Source organism: Physella acuta, unplaced genomic scaffold (assembly GCF_028476545.2).
Source record: "Physella acuta isolate Inbredline_101_S28 unplaced genomic scaffold, ASM2847654v3 ptg001661l, whole genome shotgun sequence".
NCBI classification, from domain to species: domain Eukaryota; kingdom Metazoa; phylum Mollusca; class Gastropoda; family Physidae; genus Physella; species Physella acuta.
Window position 1 is genome coordinate 334,668 of NW_026733174.1, and position 19,170 is coordinate 353,837.

Genomic DNA, 19,170 nt, shown 5'->3' on the forward strand with positions numbered 1-19,170 from the left:
CTATTTCGAGACATGGGTTATCATTTGAACAGTATGACGCCTACGTTAGTTTTAAGCAGCCAGGGGCCGTACGCGGCGCCCTTGTGGTTGTGTAACCGTGTGCTCTCAAGAGCTTCCCACTACGTCCCTGACACCTGGGCGGTCACCGAAGTGTGTTCTACCTCATTATTACGGTGAGTGATTAAAGTATACTCAAGGCTTTCATGCGATAGTTAAACCCGTGCCCCGATAAATATGATCCGAGCGCAGGCATTGTTTACATTTAAATAATTCAGTTTTAGAAGAAAAGGTCACGCGTCTAAGAATATAGGATTGGTAACGCATTGATCAAACCCTTCTTATATATTTCGTCAGACGTTTTTCTATCCCCGCACGTTGTCGCGGGGACGGGCACGCTATATATATATATATATATATATATATATATATATATATATATATATATAGATATATATATATATATATATATATATATATATATATAATATATATATATATTATATATATATATATATATATGGAAGGTGGGGTTAAAAGTACAAATTTTGTATTGTAGGCCTAAAAACACATAAATACAATTTTGCCTTAAATTGTGAGTGTGGCAAACGTCACATGTCTCCCCATCCAATTACCCCACGATAATTTTTGATAGATTTAGAACTTTTAAAATGCTTTTTGTGTGGTAATTAATATTACGGCATATGGAATACTCTGAAGAATGTACCAGTTGGGATTTAATTATAATAAATAGGCCTAATATTTGTTTATTTAAATAAAATATTTTTAAAATTGATTCTGGATTTATACAAACCTGCTCTAAAAATTAATTAAATTAATTAAATAATTAATTAATTTTAATGTTAATATAAGCATAATCTTCAATTTAAATTAGTTGTTCCTTAGGCCAAGATCTAGTTGTGTTTTCTAAATGACCTGGCATGATCTTGGCCATTTCACATGTAAGCTAAACAAAATGGGACTTGGTGATAAGGTTTTCGCTGCTTCCGATCCTAAAGAAGAGGTAGACTGTGTTAAAATTAAAACATGACAGTGATTTTATTTTATTTATTATAACAACCTCCTGGTCCCTTGTTTTTGCTAATTATTTGTAGACACTAACTATTCTTAGGCAAGATAATGACGTTCTTTCAAATGACCTTGCTTGGTCAACTTCTTTTTTTCCTTTCGTTTTTTTTTTAAGTTTTTTGTTTTTATCACAGATTCTTTCTAGATCTAGATCTAGATTCTAGATTAGAATCTAGACTAGATCTAAATCTAGGTTAGTTCTAGATAATCTAGATCTGGAAATTCTAGATTCGGGGTATGTTTTAAAGCAGTGTCTGATAATGCCACATTCATAGACTTCTTTCTAGAAATAAAATCTCTGTACTGTAGGCCTAATTTTTAATTTAGATTTTTGTGGCTAAATCTAAAAATTAGATTAGGCCTAGGCCTACTCAATTTTCAATTTAATTAGGCCTAGGCCTAAACATTAAACAATGAAAAATAGTCATCCATATTTAATCCATTTGGCACTAATTTGATGTTATTAGTTTGTTTTAAACAAAATTATGTAATTTTAGGGCCTATAGTTAATAATACTTGTCACACAGCTATGGCACGGCACACCCTTCCATAACAACCAAGGTAGGCCGTTCGTTTCAACGCTTCCGGGTTTGTCATTTTCGTGGCATCTCACGGCTCATGCGCTTACTAAAAATGGCGACCAGTTTCGCTTTCACTAAACGGTAGAGGGATAAAACTAATAATTACGAGGCCATCGTTAATTTTAGACATCGGAACTATCCGTTTCTATTTCAGTCTGTTATTCAAGAATTCCCAGATGTACCTTTGACCTAATTTCTTTGTCTCGCAAGCGACGCGTTAGTGAAAATAGCTCTAGGAATTCTTGTCTTTTATATATAAAAAAACTCTTACATATCGCTTCACGGCGCAAACCAGCTTATGTCAGATGTAAACTCTAAAGTATTAATTGTACACACATTACAATTAACTGGTAATAATTTATTGTGTTAATGAGATATGTGCGTGGGTAAACGATCACCCCCAATAATGCCATTTTATTATAATCTTGTTTAGTGAAAACGAGGCGCGGGAAAATGTGTGCTGCGCAAGAATCCAATCATTTGGCTAGATTTATGACTGTTTTTTTATGTCACACCTAAAAATAGAATGTTTACGCTTTCTTCATTGATGATCGTTTTTATTACTTTTTAAACTGAAAGTATGAATTATTAGTTAGATTGCAGGTTTTTTAACTTGGTATACTTACTATTTATCAATTTTAAAAGCATAGCATCCTGATTGTGTACAAATATACTAATATAGTCATAAAACACAGAAACATTAAGTTATAATTGCGATGTGCCACACCCCCTCAAGAAAACACGTGTTTATTAAGCTGTTTATCTCACTTTACAACAGTAATTAAGATTAATTTTCAAATTTTTATCACTTATTGGGTAAGATTAAGCACATGTTTACTAAAAATAAAAAAAAAGACAAAAGCAAATTCTGTTTTAATGAAGGTCACAGGTCAAGTTTTTTTTCCTTCTGTCAAGTTCAGTGGAGGGTGCCACAGACTGACCTGACTTTGGAATTTTTTTCAGTAATAATGACTTTACACAGAAAGTTAAAATATGCTAAATTAGCTTAGTTTACTAGTGTTCTAGCTATTATTGATACATTTTTAATAAAAAAATCATTCTGTAATTCTCATCAAAAAGCCTAACCAAGGGTAATTGTTTTAGGTACGTAAAACATCCGCCGCTAGTAATGTGAAGGAAAGTTGACTCAATAATGTGCTTTGATACAAGTATATTGTGATATATTTGTTTCAAATATATAAAAAAAGAATAATAGGGGCCTAAACAAAAAGCAATGTAGTCTAAATATATCAATATAGGCCAGAAATTAACTTCAAACAGCAGTGTTTGAGAGCAAGGTTTGCTAAAAAATACCTAAACAAGATGGCTGCTAAAGTAAATGAGCTTGGTTTCATCTGATGAAAACATTGTTAATCTTTATTTATTACTGAAAAGTTTTCATAAACATGTTGAAAAAAGTAGGCTTACATGAAGGGAACTATGATGCATTTATGTGATTTTAAAACATAAATACTCCTATAAATGTGAAACTGTTAAAAAATTTAACCTCTAAAAAAAACCCCTCTAAATTTAACATTACCAGACATGCCTACCGTCCCGCCAAAATCGGAACTGTCCCGCTTTTTCACCTAAAAAAGTAATTTGTTCCGTCATCCCGAAATTGACTCAGTTGGTTCCGATTTTTTTTTTGAAAAAGAAATTAATAAAGAAAGGTAATAAAGTAAATTGAAAAAATGTCAGGAAAAAGCGATTATCTCCCTTTGGCACACGTTTCTGTTTCCTAGTTTACTTACAATATTTACAAGTATCATCTTAATGCTAGATCTAGTTAGTAGTATAGCTACTACTACTAGATCTAGAATTGTAACTAGATCTACTAGTAGATACTGAAATAGTGAATACTGATCTATCTTGTAAGTTTAACTTAACTAGTAACTACTATTATGAAGAACTTAGTAAGAAGTAACTAGGAGTTTTACTAGGTAGATCAAGGGTCTTTGCTCGTAACTTTACATATGATGAAGCCTTCAGCATTTGTTATTCATATAGCCTAGAACATAGCAAGACACAAATAATCAAATCAATAATGTTATGTCAAAGCTATGATTTTTATTCGGGGGGGGGGGGTCTCAGGTTATTGGTTAATTTATTTTTTAAAATGTAAGCTGATATTAAGCAGTATTTAAGTGTATCCTAGAGACTAGTTATATAGGACTAGAAGCCTACTAATGTCATTAGAGTAATTTTTAATTAATTATTTTTATTTCTGACTTAGTAAAGTTGCGTCCGCGCATATGTTCCTCTTTTTGGCTTCAAATTCCTCTTTTTAGGCATAACTGTTCCTACTTTTGGCTGACAGGGGTAGGCATGTCTGCATTACTAGCCTCGGACAATTTTATGTACCTAAAACGATCGATTACCCAACCATGTTATATCACTCTTACATTTGAGGCCATGGAAAAATCTTTCTGATTATTATATAATTACACAATATGGGGGCCTAAATAGATTTATGGAAAATTATAACCCATTTCTAAATATACAAAAAATATTCTAGGCCAAGTAGTTTTTTTTTATATGAATTTAATGTTAAAGATTACTAGCATCACTCTAGATCATCTTTCTGTAAATGCAAATAATGAAGAATGTGGGTAACTAGGAATCAAGAGTCAACCTCTGACTTAACCCAAGACCTAACGTCTACTTAACCAGGTTCCTACCTTGACCACTAGATCTACCTGTTACCAATTCTCACTGCATTTTTTATTTTTGAACTGTCAAATGATGCTTGTTAGGAAGTGTCATTAGGCTTAAATATTAGGCCAATGCTAGCCGGAAAAAGATGCGCAATGGAGAGAAACTATGACTTGCCTTCGCGGCGATGTTTTCGATGGCGCTGTGTATGCTTGTGTTTACAACCGCAAAACCCTATCCTTAACCATAACCCTAGTCATAGGTCACTGCGCATGCGCAGAACTATCTTTTGCTGACTAGGTGGAGACGTTGGGGCGAAAAATCTTTTTCCGAGTAGTCACTTCGTAAATATTATAAATATCTCGGATGCACAACCAGTAGCAACTTTTTAATGAACTATCTAACCCACTTATCCAGGTTTATGTATCTCAATTTTCCTTGTATTAGTTGTATTTAAAGGCAAAATATTCTTCTCTCAATGGCTCATATAAAAATGGGCTTATTCTAGCCGGTAAAAGTTGTGCATACTAATGTTTACAAAACAGTTCTACAGTAACCTAGTTTTTTTGTTGTCATCTAAAGGCTTGTTGTTTAGGCATATGTGTTGTCTTGATGGAACAAGGATTAACATGATAAAAACTTATTATATTTAAATAGGTTTATTTTTAAAAAGATTTTATACTGTTTTAAATTGATACATTAGACAAAAGAGCTGCATTAAGCGTATAGTCTGATCTTAAAAATATAGCCCTATACATGAATAATTTTTTTTTCAGTTTCTTGAAATATCATTGTCATCAGCTTCATATATGAAATTATTATATTACCAATTAAAATGAAAATTTGTTTACTAATACTATCAAGTTCATCGAACTCTGTAAACTATAGTACCATGATTTTGCTCATGTTGTTGTCACTTTTCAGCTAAAGGTTGAAACATTAGAAGAAAATGAAATAATAGCAAAAGCAGATGAAGTTAGTTTTTGTGATGAAAAATCTGGTGAAGTAGGAAACTATGTTATTTTTTAAAAGTTGCTTCTTGTTTTTGAAAACCTTGTGTTCAATTATTTTTTATTTTTTTTTTTTCTTTTAATGATCGAATCATGTACGAAGTCTGTTATAGTTATATGCACAGTCTGCTGTGGTCAACACTGTTGAGTTTTTGTTTTTTGTTTTTTTTTTTCTGTTCTTTTTGTTAAATATTAATTAAGCCATAAGTTCAAAAACAATCCAATATCAGTAGCTTGTTTAAGTTTTTATTATCTCAATTAATTTTTAAACTGCTAACCTTTTAGTTCTTGTAGAATTTCTTTTGCCCTTCTTCAGTGCTTTAAATTTTTTTTGCCATTATTTAAAAACAGGATTTAAAAAACATGGGACAGCGTGGCCTAGCGGTAGAGAGCTAGACTGCTAACCCGATATTCGCAAAAGGGGGTTAAAATCAGTGGAACGTCCCTGATTCCACCTAGTTCTGATGGGTACCTAGCTCACGTTAGAGGGATCAAGGGCTGCTGGGCATAGTGGTGACCACGCTATCCCTTCGTATGATGAGGTCTCTGAAGCAGTTGAATTCTATTTCATAACCCCATGATTCTTGGGCTCTAACAGGAAATGATGATGATTTACAAAACATCAATCTGAATGTGTTCTCTACTAGTCATTCTTTATTTTAAAGAGGTATATAGATCATTTCAAACAAACATGTATTTCAGGTGGGTGAAGTAGACAAAAATTTAAATGAAGGGAGTCAGAAACCACCAGATCAAGACTGTATGTGTTTTTGTTTTTGTGAGGATCCTGAGGATAGTGAAAATCCAGAGGATGATAAAAAAGAGGGTGCTGGTGATGTAGGCAGTTGACTATTTGTATCATGATGTACAATTTTATTAAAATCTTAATTACAAAGATCAATTATTTATACCATTAGCACACTTGGAAGTTATTTCCTATTATTAGATTACCATTTCATATTAGAAGAACGTCAATGTTAAGAACTAATCTTGTTGTAAAACGTTCTCTATTAAATCATAACAGCATTATACATTGTCTACTACAATACTTTACATTCACAGCCCGACTGTGCCTGCTTTTGCTTTTGTGAAGACCCTAAAGTAAACCAATGTTTTTAAAATTAAGCATTTAAATTCTTTTGCCTTAGCCATTAAAATTTTTTTTTTAAATCGTCATTCCCTGGTAGACAAATTTAGTCATTAAAATGTCTATGAAATTTATTTTAAAATGTTTTAACAAAACATTTCTGTACTTTCATTAATTTTGCTCCGGAATTTTTTTTAGTTACTAAACCTTTTAATGTTGTTCTAAAGTTAGTCTTTTTAGGTGAATGACGTTTTCTTTGTTGAATTTACAGTTTCTGTTACTTTTGTAATTAAAGAGATCCTTTGATTTCAAGTTTTCCAAGTCGCAAAAATTTTCATCTGTATTTGTGGTGTATTTGTTAGCTATTTGAAAATATGTTGTTCACTTTTTTCCAGAATTCATTCTCATTTCAACTTTACTGATAGAACCTCAAAGCATGAATAACTGTTGTCTAATAATTTTCAGACTCCACACATAAATCAAGATAGTATTTTAAAATTAAAAAAAATGCATTTTAATTATAAACAGTTTTATCATTTCCATAAACCTTAATTTTTTAGGGATTTCAAATATACCAGCAGCCCTCGGATATTTATCATCCTCTTGATCTTGATGTCTCTAATTTTTGCGTGTTCATTTTAACATTTATTATATACACTCCTTTTTTTTTAATTCCAGGAACCAGAGGAGCTGGTCGTAAGTACCTATATGTTGTTAATACTGCAGTTATATAGTCCAGTCTAGGTTATCTTCTCTAATTAATATAATTTTTAACTGAGTTGTTGCATCTGATTTCTAACCCGTCATTCGGAATTAATTTTAGAAATAGTTTCATTTATTCTTCCCTCACAACTCTGTTTAAAATTAGCTTTCCTCACACCAATGTTGTAAGTATGCCAAGAAGAATCAATAACTATATATATGTATTTCTTAAATTTTATGGACATGGTCATGTGATAGAGTTCTGATTCCAGCCTTGAGCCTGTATTGTATTCCTGAGCCCACGCAGCTCTTATGGGTACCTGACTCATGTTACGGAAACTAAGACCACACTATTCTCCTGTATGTCGTTTATTGAAACATTGATTGTACTTCATCTGCATCATGTGCCTTGGGCAGAATTGGGAAAAGATTTCTAAACTTTAATATATCATTTGCAGGATCCTTTAGAAGAGCTTAGGAAATCATGTGCTGAAAAGGAAGAATGCAGTAAATTAAAGGACAAACTAGACAGCTGCAGTGCTCGTGTGGATAGCAAAAGTCAAACTTCAGAAACTTGTGTAGAAGAACTAATAGATTTTATGCATTGTCTAGACCATTGTGTAAGTATTACCCCTTCTCTGTGTTCTAACACATCAGGTGACATCCTATTGTGGAACGTTGTCAGTGGAAACAACTACACATTTCACATAAATATTTTTATGAGTGATAGTAATGCAAAAATTGTTTTCAAAAAGGGAATTCTACTGATTTATTAAACTATGTGTTGTTGTAATCTCAGAAAGAAAACAAATTCAAGGACACTCGTTATAACAACATAATAAACTGACTGCAGGTGCTTAGGTAGCTGAAGGGAAACTCGTTGCCCAACAGTACACCACCAGCTGCAGTTTCTTAATATCTCCACCCTTTTTATGATCAAAGGGAAACAACCAAGAATATTTTTGGAAAATATTCTTAGTTAAGTTATCCTTCAAAAGATTTTGGGTTCTGTGTTTAATATTGTTTTGCAAAATAATCTAAACTTAGTTGTCCTTGAAAAGATTTAGGAGGCCCTTGGAGTGGATATTTAAATTTTATTATCACAGAAACCTTCCCATGAATATTCTTAACATAATTCCCAAAGTTTCTTGGCAATTGGATGACAGGTGTATTAATGCATAAGAGACAGAAATATTTTAATATCTAGAAATACGGATTAATCAATATTTTTTTAATTAAAAAAATTATTCTTTGAATTTCATATATAGGTAGAAAAACATGGTTTTTTTTTAGGGATTTTATATTTGACGTGCAAAAATAGAATATTTAAGAATATCATAGCTACTTGTAACAGATATGATAAAGTAGGGTGAGATGAAATTGTAATTATTTGTTATTCAGAAGGTTGTTTAGAATTTCAAAATAAAATTCAATAAGAAATGCTTTTTTTTTACAGGCATCAAAGACCCTTTTTTCAAAGTTGAAGTAATGTGTTAGAACTGGCCAAGAATAGTGATAGTTTGCATTTGATCAGCTTATTCTGCACAGGATAACTGAATGCATAACATAAATTATTAAAGATGGATTATAATTTAGGGTTTTTTTTGTAGGATGTTTATACAAAAGTGCTTTGAAATGTGGTGTCACTGAGTTGACAGTGTCATGACTGAAGGTATCAGCCATGTATGAGCAAGTTAACTTATGTATGGGCTAGTGAGGGAAAGGTTAAGTTCACTGTTTGAATTGTTACATTGTCAATAAAAATGATTTTTATGAACTTTTTTTGGTTTATTACATCTCTTAGCTGTATTGTCTAAAGGTTAATTATTCATTTTAGATCTTTCAGTGTTTAGTCCAGTTAAAAAAGGAGAATAGGGCTGCATTTTACACCTCTCTGTTATTATTTTTGGATCACTCCAGTACTCTTGTTAGTTTTGAAATATTAAAAAATACATTGTTACTTCCCTTAGTTTTAACCACTACATTACATCATTCCTGATTTTATTTATTTTGTTGCTAGATCTAGTATGGTCTGTATAGTATTGGTTTTTGTATTCAGTGACGTCAAACTCGACTAAAAGTCAGTTTCTCTTTCGTCCCCCATTCTGTAATTGACGGCATATTATACTGCCATATTTTATAGGTTTGAATGGTACAAATGCAATATCAAGTCCTCTAAATAAAATGGCTGCCTAAATGACCATTATCACGTACAACCCAGCAAATTTACAAATAGCCAACTTTAAAAAAAGTTACACTTCATGTAAAATCCTGTGGGGTGTTTTTTTTTCGTGTCCGTCACGGATTTTGCATTCAAGATTCAGGTTTCTTCTATATCTGTCCAATGACTATAAATCACCGTGAAACTATTGAACAAATCCTTAGAGAAAAAACTTTCACTAGATCAAGGAAAGATGCTTTACGCTGTATTTTGTAAATCACCTCTTAATTATCCATTTAAAAACATTACTCATGCACACTTCTTTTCTGCGCAAATTTTCATTGCACATTTTTCCAGTCACAGAAACAACCAAGTTTAGATTACCTACTTAAATTAGGTCATCAGAGGCGTCTGCGAGAGGGGAAGGAACACCCCCGATGGATGTTGTCTTCTGAAGTTACAGCTATTGGCCGCGGCGCTCTCGTTTCACCAGTTATGGCCAATAACTTGATCCAGTAGACTGCCTATAAACAATCTTTAAAATCAGAATGGAATGTGTATTGTATTTAATTACCCCCTCTCACCAGTTCCTGGCTACGCCACAGATAGGTCAATAATTAAACGGCATCACTTTAACATTACATTGTCGAAGTAAAGCTTATTAAGTTATTGAGGACAAGAAATAATTTGAACATGAAAGCTAGTGCATGGGTTTTAATTTTATCAAACACATTTCTCAGCAAGTTTTAAAGGATGTGAACAGTTATTTGCATTTACTGTACATCTGATACCATTCTGATAACCAGAAGAGAAAAAAAACAATGGAATCTGACCTAATTAAGTTATCACAAATGGCCTGTCATTAACAAGGTCAGAGATAGGGGGTCGATATAATAATGAGAACAATATATTGTTTGGTGGCGTCCAATGATGATGGACACAGGTTTCTTTCTATATTGGTGGGGGGGGGGGTGTTCAGACCGCCTGTACTTCGCAGAGAGAGGGCCCTAAAGAAACTGACAGGCCTAATCCCCGCGGTAATTACTGTGTGATAAGGTGATACCTGCTATGTCGGCAGGTAACCACAGGTAGTATGTCCTCAGGCAACGGCCGCCACTTACACAGCGGTGTCGCCTCAGCTAAATTCAGCGACGACGGGTTAGGTTCGAGGCTAATTTAAGCCAAGTGGGTTGCCTGAGATAACATTTCTTGGAAAATATGTTTAAATTTTTAAAAAATAAAGCCAATATATTCAGCAGGTGGGGAGGAGTTTAAGCCTGTCACCGTGTGCACCAGTGTCAGTCGGTGAGATGGCACCAAATTGTACCACCAGATAAAGCAAATGTGTAGACTATCTCTCGTACGTGAAAGTTTATCAGACGGGACAGTCTATCGCTGCTGATAACAAGAGAACAAAGTTTAGGTTAAATGCTCCCTTGGTTCAGAATAACTCCTCGATTAGCCGGTACCAACTAATGTTATAGCTAGTATTGCCGGTAACGGTAAATCTGCTCCAAACCTTAAACTAATTTATCCTCAACTCGTATTCCTACTGGACCTAAACTTAACAGTACAGTTATCCTAACACTTATGGGTAGATTATCAATATCGATTAAGTATCTGTTTGCAGGAATATTTGATAAGATTCATCTCATGTTTTTACTTTTAACAACAACATGACGATCACAGATTATCATGACTGACGTGTTTTTACCCCCTAGGAATGTGCTTTATGTGCGTGAATGGGGGGGAGGGGGTTATTGGCGAGGTAAACAAATTTCTCGCGTCTGTTGTTGGTAGGGTGGTGGATGTGTTAATTATTTAAACGCCGACTACCTAAAATATGGAGAAATGGAAAATCGCCAAGTCCTATTCCTACGTTAAGCATTAGACCTAAAAGTTCTTTCTTTTTTAATAAAAAAAAAAACACTTAAAATACCTTATGTTTTAAATTATACTGTACGAGCCGACCCGCGGCATATCATACGCCGCTATTTTTTTTTTCTACTTTTCAGTAATTCATAATTTGTGAATTCGACAGTACCAATGCTGCCACTGAAAATATGTGCTTTAAAACACTAACCCCCCCCCCCCCCGTGAAAGCAACCCCTTCTTAGTTACCTCCTCTAATTTTAAAATCGTTTCAAACTAAATTATCTGCCCCTAATAGCCGTCACCAAACCCGGCTCTATGATTGTAAAATGTAAACATTTAGAGTGAACTACAACTCACCGGGCCATGTAGGGGTGGTGGTGGGGGGTGGTGGTGGTGGGGGGTGGTGGTGGTGGGGGGTGGTGGTGGGGGGGTGGTGGTGGGGGGTGGTGGTGGGGGGGGGGGGGTAGCGATACAGAGGAAGAGCGGGGACTGCAAAGGTGCGCTTGCAGCTTGTTTTCTAAAGGCTCCCAGAAGAGAATTATATATATAGATGTTCTCAAAAAGCAACGGTACTGCATTTTAAAAAATAATTTTGAAAACATTTTGGTCTATTTTATTAACACTAACGCCGAGAATTACTCGATTGTAACTTATAAAACATTGCGTATGCCTTCTTGGACAATTAGCTTGTCTTCTTGCAATATTCTCCATTGAAACACACATATATTTACTAACGATCGAAGTTTAGTTTTAATATTTTCCAAATGCGCAGTTAGCGCAGTAAATTTCATCCGTAGTTTCCTTGGAAAATTTTACTGTCCGTCCAGTTCAATGATATTTTATAATTAGGCTAATTGACATCAAATTTCAAGTATCCACAATATTGTTGACAACAAAAGTTCAAGTATAGGAAGTTAACAGAACAAAGAAAATAATGTAGCATCCGTTACAGATATTGACCCATGCTCTTAATTTAAAACAGTAACTTTGGTTTGACCCAGAAGAAAAAAGTTTAAAAATTAGTAAAACAATAGCTGCTCCCTAAAGTACAGACACTGTCATGTTTATTTTTAGAAACTGACTTATATTAACTTCACAAAGCAAGATCTTTTTTCCTACACATTGTTCTAGGGCTAACAATAATAAACAAATAGTCATTTGTAAAAAAAAAAAAAAAACAATAAGTGTTTTTAAATAAAAATTGGTTTAAGCTAGGAACTAAAGCTTTAAACGAAGATTCTAGAAAATCTAGATCTATGAATGGTTTGATGATTATAATTTTATGAGGTCATAACGGTCGGGAAAGACCGTTCTTATGACTAATGCGCCACGTTGTCATTGATTGCAGTGTAATGTTGACCCGTCAATCATACAAGGTCATCACGTGGTTCTGACGCATTAGCTGCGGTCACGAGCTAGACGCCGGTATCTCTTGCCGGTGTGTAGTGTTGGTGATAGACCGAATGCTAGTGTGTCGGTAGACTGAATGCTAGTGTGTCGGTAGACCGAATGCGAGTGTGTCGGTAGACTGAATGTTAGGCCTAGAGTGTCGGTAGACTGAATACTAGTGTGTCGGTAGACTGAATGTTAGGCCTAGTGTGTCGGTAGACTGAATGCTAGTGTGTCGGTAGACCGAATGCGAGTGTGTCGGTAGACAATGTTAGGCCTAGTGTGTCGGTAGACCGAATGCTAGTGTGTCGGTAGACTGAATGTTAGGCCTAGAGTGTCGGTAGACTGAATACTAGTGTGTCGGTAGACTGAATGTTAGGCCTAGTGTGTCGGTAGACTGAATGCTAGTGTGTCGGTAGACTGAATGCTAGTGTGTCGGTAGACCGAATGCGAGTGTGTCGGTAGACTGAATGTTAGGCCTAGAGTGTCGGTAGACTGAATACTAGTGTGTCGGTAGACTGAATGTTAGGCCTAGTGTGTCGGTAGACTGAATGCTAGTGTGTCGGTAGACCGAATGCGAGTGTGTCGGTAGACAATGTTAGGCCTAGTGTGTCGGTAGACCGAATGCTAGTGTGTCGGTAGACTGAATGTTAGGCCTAGAGTGTCGGTAGACTGAATACTAGTGTGTCGGTAGACTGAATGTTAGGCCTAGTGTGTCGGTAGACTGAATGCTAGTGTGTCGGTAGACCGAATGCGAGTGTGTCGGTAGACAATGTTAGGCCTAGTGTGTCGGTAGACCGAATGCTAATGTGTCAGTAGACCGAATGCTAGTGTGTCGGTAGACCGAATGCTAATGTGTCAGTAGACTGAATGCTAGTGTGTCGGTAGACTGAATGCTAGTGTGTCGGTAGACTGAATGCTAGTGTGTCGATAGACTGAATGCTAGTGTGTCGGTAGACTGAATGCTAGTGCGTCGGTAGACTGAATACTAGTGTGTCGGTAGACCGAATGCTAGTGTGTCGGTAGACTGAATGCTAGTGTGTCGGTAGACTGAATGTTAGGCCTAGTGTGTCGGTAGACTGAATGTTAGGCCTAGTGGTCTGAATGATAGACCGAATGCTAGTGTGTCGGTAGACCGAATGCTAGTGTGTCGGTAGACCGAATGCTAGTGTGTCGGTAGACTGAATGCCAGTGTGTCGGTAGACTGAATGCTAGTGTGTCGGTAGACTGAATGCTAGTGTGTCGTGAGACTGAATGTTAGTGTGTCGTTAGACTGAATGTTAGGCCTAGTGTGTCGGTAGACTGAATGCTAGTGTGTCGGTAGACTGAATGCTAGTGTGTCGGTAGACTGAATGCTAGGCCTAGTGTGTCGGTAGACCGAATTCTGGTGTGTCGATGGGTTGAATGTGAGTGTGACAATATACTAGATGCCAGTGTGTCTATAGACTTAATGCCACTGGGTCGATGAACTAAATGCCACTGGGTCCATAGACTAGATGCCACTGTGTCGATTGATTGAATGCCAGTGTGTCGATAGAATGAATGCCAGTGTGTCGATAGAATGAATGCCAGTGTGTCGATAGAATGAATGCCAGTGTGTCGATAGAATGAATGCCAGTGTGTCGATAGAATGAATGCCAGTGTGTCGATGTTCTGAGTGCGGTTAGAATGTGTTCAGACTAATCGATAAACTGTTACTATATCCATTGATAACACACTGACTGGGTGTGTATCTAAATAGGGGGCGGTAGTGACTTACATACCTGTCCCGCTAAACAGGGGGCGGTAGTGATTTACATACCTGTTCTGGTTTTGATCGATCAGCTATTATGACACATTTAAAGTTACAGATAATGACACCTAAACCAAAGCTGAAAATGACGGTTAGGACTAAAGCTCATGAATTAAGAATAACCCATATTTAAACGTCAATCATTTGAGTCGGTATTTTAGATCCAAACGAATGTTTAGGGCTAGCTTTAGGTTACCGGCTAGGTTTGTATTGGAGTAGGCTATCTGTGTCAGCTTCATTATTCTAGCAGTTATAGACTATATATCATCTACAGCTACAGTATTCTAGCAGTTATAAACTATCTGTGTATAGACTACAATAATCTACCAGTTATATAATGTGTGTGTTTCTCTAACTGAAGTTATCGATCAATAAGGGCATAAAACAGTACAAAACAAAAATTTAAAATAAAAATCAGGCACTATGAAGATGGTTTTAAGAGCACAGCAACATTGCACTGCTCACAAACCCAATAGCATTTAAAGCCTGCTTGTATTTAAGCTAAGGTTAAGATTGTATAGCATGACACATTGCTGTCAGTTTAAAGGGGGAAAAACACGTTAATACCACACCTGTACACAAATGGCCCTTCCCCCCTTCACCTGACCAAAAATGACCTCGCGTGGTTATTTCATCAGATCGGAAGAAAGGTTACCTCCCTATTAGTCGCGCCTACATAGCTACTGTGGTCCTTGAATATGAATGCTATGAATAGACCTCTGGCTTGAAATAACTTTCGTTGTTTCATCAGATCGAAAGAGGTTATCAACCTATCAGTCGCGTACATAGTAGCCACTTTGATCATTGAGTATGAATGGACCTAGATCTAAGCTTGAAGTAACTCTTTAAAAATATACCTCTAAAAAATAAAAACGTTTCACAAATTAGGATATGAATTGACCTCTGTCGACCTGGCTTGAAGTAAAACTTAAGGTGTAAATTATAATTAAATGCATTTGATAAATGATAATGACATGACCGTAGGCATAGGCGGCATAGTAGCCTAGTAGCCATAATAATGTGGAGAGCCTGAACTCCTAACCACAGGATTTCCTCTGTGGGTAACAAATACAAGAAACAAAAATTATAGCTACACCCCCCCCCCCCCGACCCCTTACCTCAGAACTCAGTTTTCCCACAATTCTGTGGTCGGATTGAATAGAGATCAGCCTAAACGTCAGTGAGCCGTGTCAATCACTGTTTAAGCCGAGATGGTTTTCTTGGTTCAAAACTTTGTGGTTGAAGGTCAGGAGTATTTGTTTGAAGGTCATCTCAACCTGTCTGTTAGACGATGGTGTAGTCCACCAGCTTGGTTCGAGTTTGTCATCAATTCATGGCGATTAGCGATAGGATTAGGTTGGGATCGGTTAAGATTTTTAAAATTCAAATCTGTGTATGTCTGTGTATGTAGTTGCGTACGTAAAGGTCAAGGGTCGATATAAAATATCGTTTTAAAAATAAAAAGTATCCAGGTAACACGCCGCAGTGTTTCTTTCAGACATTTTTGAAGGGGGGAGGGCACTTGAAACTTTGGTGGGAGGAGGGGGCGGACACTGGTTAAATTATATATTTATTTATTTTCTGCTTCTTTTTTTAAGGGGGGGGGGGGAGAAAAACTTTCTTTGGGCTCTGCATTCCCCCCCCCCCTTCCCCCACACACACCGATAGAAACTCAGAATGACCACAGTGTTTCCAATGCTGGAAAACCCTTAGTGAAGTTAGTGACACAAGAGTGAGACAGTTATAAAGCTGACACAAGAGTGAGACAGTTATAAAGCTTAGTGACACAAGAGTGAGACCGTTATAAAGCTGAGTGACACAAGAGTGAGACAGTTATAAAGCTGAGTGACACAGGAGTGAGACAGTTATAAAGCTTAGTGACACAAGAGTGAGATATTTATAAAGCTGAGTGACACAAGAGTGAGACCGTTATAAAGCTGAGTGACACAAGAGTGAGACAGTTATAAAGCTGAGTGACACAAGAGAGAGACAGTTATAAAGCTGAATGACACAAAAAAAAACAGTATGAGGACCTCTGAAGTACACAGCCAACACATTGTGAAGAAGATCACGTACTAGTTTTATATGTACACACTTCATCTCTTTCTTGCTTAGGCGTACTGAGAGCACTAGACGACGCGTCAACACCGAGGTCACGTGTTAGCACGTGCTTGTAGTATGATAGTGAACTGTGTCAAGCGTATAGCACGGCTAGAACTAGAAGCCCGTGTATAGCATGAAGGGGCTGTGGGTGTGTCCTTTGTGGTTATTTGTGTATACATCCACGTGATATCGTGTGTGTGTGTGACACACGAGTGAGTGTCGCATAAGTGAGTGTGTTACATAAATGTCTCACGTTACTGAGTGTGTCACATTAGTGTGTGTATGCTACATTAGTGTGTGTATGCTACATTAGTGTGTGTGCCGTGTGAGTGAGGCGTCAACATCTTGCTACTTGTGTCTGCCTGTATAATGTAATGAAATGTAATGCTTCCTAAAATTACATTCAAAAAATATAATTAGACGTTTTTTCCCCTCGAGTTGGTGTCTGAAATATTGCATTGACGCCGAAATGTGGTTTCTTTTAGACTTTTTACTACAGGGTTAGAGGTGGGGGGACTAAATTCTCCGGTAAGGTGGTAGGGCACATTTCCGGGGACGGGGGTGGGGGGTAAAGTATATATTTTCTATTTTCAACAAAGGACAATGACGGTTGTATGACTAGGCTAAAGTCTAAAACAGACTTAAATCAACATCTACTTAATTTAACTTTATAAGAACTAACTTCCTCTGGCGCCATGATAGGAAAATATTACGTATCTTAAAAAAATATGATTATGGAGGAATCGCACGAAAACGTGGTTAAGTTAATATCTAAATAGTATTGTTATCGTTTCGAGTCCTTTTGTTTTGTAAACATCGTCATTTAAAAAAAAAACATGCAGATTACATTGAGACTGAGCTAACCAATAGCCTGGCTATATCTATTAATATAAAATGTGTTGCCACTGTACTTAATGATCCCCACCAAAACAACTCCATCGCCATCACGAGAATATATGAATACAACTCATTCAAACTTATCTAAATATGTTTTGGTGCACCTGGTGTTTCTTTGTACTAGAATCTAGTAGTCAATACAACACATTGTTTATTCTGTGTGGATAAACATATGCAGTCATAAAATCCATTTAACGATTTATTTATATATATATTTATCCAAGTTGCTAGGTTTTTAAAATATCCCTATAGTGCTTATTAAGTAAAGTTTTTAAAACTTTTCCTCTACGGCTTAATGGCTACTTCATTTAAATAGCCACGCCATTAAATTGGCAATTTGCTACGACGTAAAAAAGGAGGGGAGGGGGTGACCTTCATGGGAGCAGCCATAGTTTTTATTTGATATTTTTAGAGATGAATTTGGGGCACGGCTGAAGATCAATGCCATGTTTTGACAATAGGCATGTGGTGTCAACAGCCTCGATAATATCAACAAGAAATCGGAAGCTAAACAAGACACGCTGGCAAACACATGCGCACTGGACGAAGGTCGTCTGTATGTGATCTAGGAATGACACGACAGACATGATGGGGCTGGGAGTGTTCGTTATATTTACTTTTTTTTTGTCTGATGAAATTTTAATGATGAACATAATTTGTTGTAGATGCTTATTGGGTTGCTTATATATTGCTTTATTATTCTTTTTAAAATAGTATAATTTATTCATCAATAAAGTTGTCAGCATGTTGGGCTATTTTTTTCTCCAACTTTTTTTTCCCGCCTTGACTAATTTGTATACCGAGCCCCATGTCTTTGTTTTCCTTTAAAGAGTGGGGCGAGCCCATTGCCTGAGTCAAACTTGGGCAAGGTTAAATAACATTGTTCGAGTACTGTCCCCTCTTCGACCCTAATCCAATGTTATATTTTTGTCCTCGAACCAATAGATTGCATGGGGTTTATTTTTGGCCCGTGCAACTATCCAAACCAAGCAATCGGACGGGACTGCGAAGTAGCTGGCGTGTTCTAAAAATAGCAATGACGTGGCAGTAGGGCACAGAAGACTCGAGAATACCTCGAATTATGTGCCAACTCATTTCATTCAAGAGTTCAACTGAGATAACAGATCTAGTGCGGGCGGGGGGGGGGGGGGGGGGGAGGCGGGGGGGGGGGGGGTGTCTCAGCGCATAGCTGTTGTTATCCTACCTTTTTTTCATGCGAACAAATTGAAGATTAGCTTAATGTTCAGTGTGGCGTATGCAAGGGGATAGTGTGTGTGTGGATTTTTTGAAGTACCGTAATTATAGACCTAATAGGCCTACTCATGTTTTTGATGACTATCAGATCTGCCTGATTATACCAGCTAGGCCGATTACATAAACCGCCAGTGCGTGTAATATTTTACCACATTTCTAAGTATTTATATAAAATAGTGGCTACAGAGGCCTAATACTACTAATAGTAAAATGTCAAATTCAAAACTTGGTGAGTTAATTATTAAAATCCGAATTAAGTAAACGTTATTAGAAACACGTGTCATGATGCAACGCCTTGTGACCTACTTTACAATACCATGAGATCATGCAACACGTGTGTCTGATTACGTCAGACTTTGAGAAGGTTCCACACCTAATTGAGGTTACTGTACTAACGCAGTCTATCACCCCTCCCTGTTTCATACACACTCTTTTAAATAGTAAGACTACTTTGATAGGGGTATAATTTCAATGTATAAAAAAAAATGAAAAAAAAAAGATTCTCATTTACCGAATATCTTGTAATAAGGGAAATGTGTGTGGATGGGGGGGGGGGGGGGGAAGGTTAAGGCATTTTT

General features: G+C 36.4%; 1 protein-coding gene across 1 annotated transcript; it reads left to right on the forward strand.

The window, feature by feature from the left end:
* The first annotated feature begins 932 nt into the window (after positions 1-932).
* Positions 933-8,899, forward strand: LOC131929660 (cytochrome b-c1 complex subunit 6, mitochondrial). The gene is made up of 7 exons (XM_059285971.1): positions 933-1,021; positions 5,247-5,327; positions 6,035-6,169; positions 6,395-6,433; positions 7,098-7,115; positions 7,580-7,741; positions 8,578-8,899. Exons 1-7 carry the CDS (start codon positions 974-976, stop codon positions 8,608-8,610), a joined length of 516 nt encoding a protein of 171 aa, XP_059141954.1. The 5' UTR covers positions 933-973; the 3' UTR covers positions 8,611-8,899.
* Positions 8,900-19,170: the final 10,271 nt, after the last annotated feature.

Bases quoted from the DNA above. Each gene is read 5' to 3' on its own strand.
- LOC131929660 (XM_059285971.1), top strand. From the start codon at position 974: ATGGGACTTGGTGATAAGGTTTTCGCTGCTTCCGATCCTAAAGAAGAG. The intron at 1,022-5,246 runs GTAGACTGTGTT...GTCACTTTTCAG, and splicing joins CTTCCGATCCTAAAGAAGAG to CTAAAGGTTGAAACATTAGA. The intron at 6,170-6,394 runs GTAGGCAGTTGA...TTACATTCACAG, and splicing joins AAAAAGAGGGTGCTGGTGAT to CCCGACTGTGCCTGCTTTTG.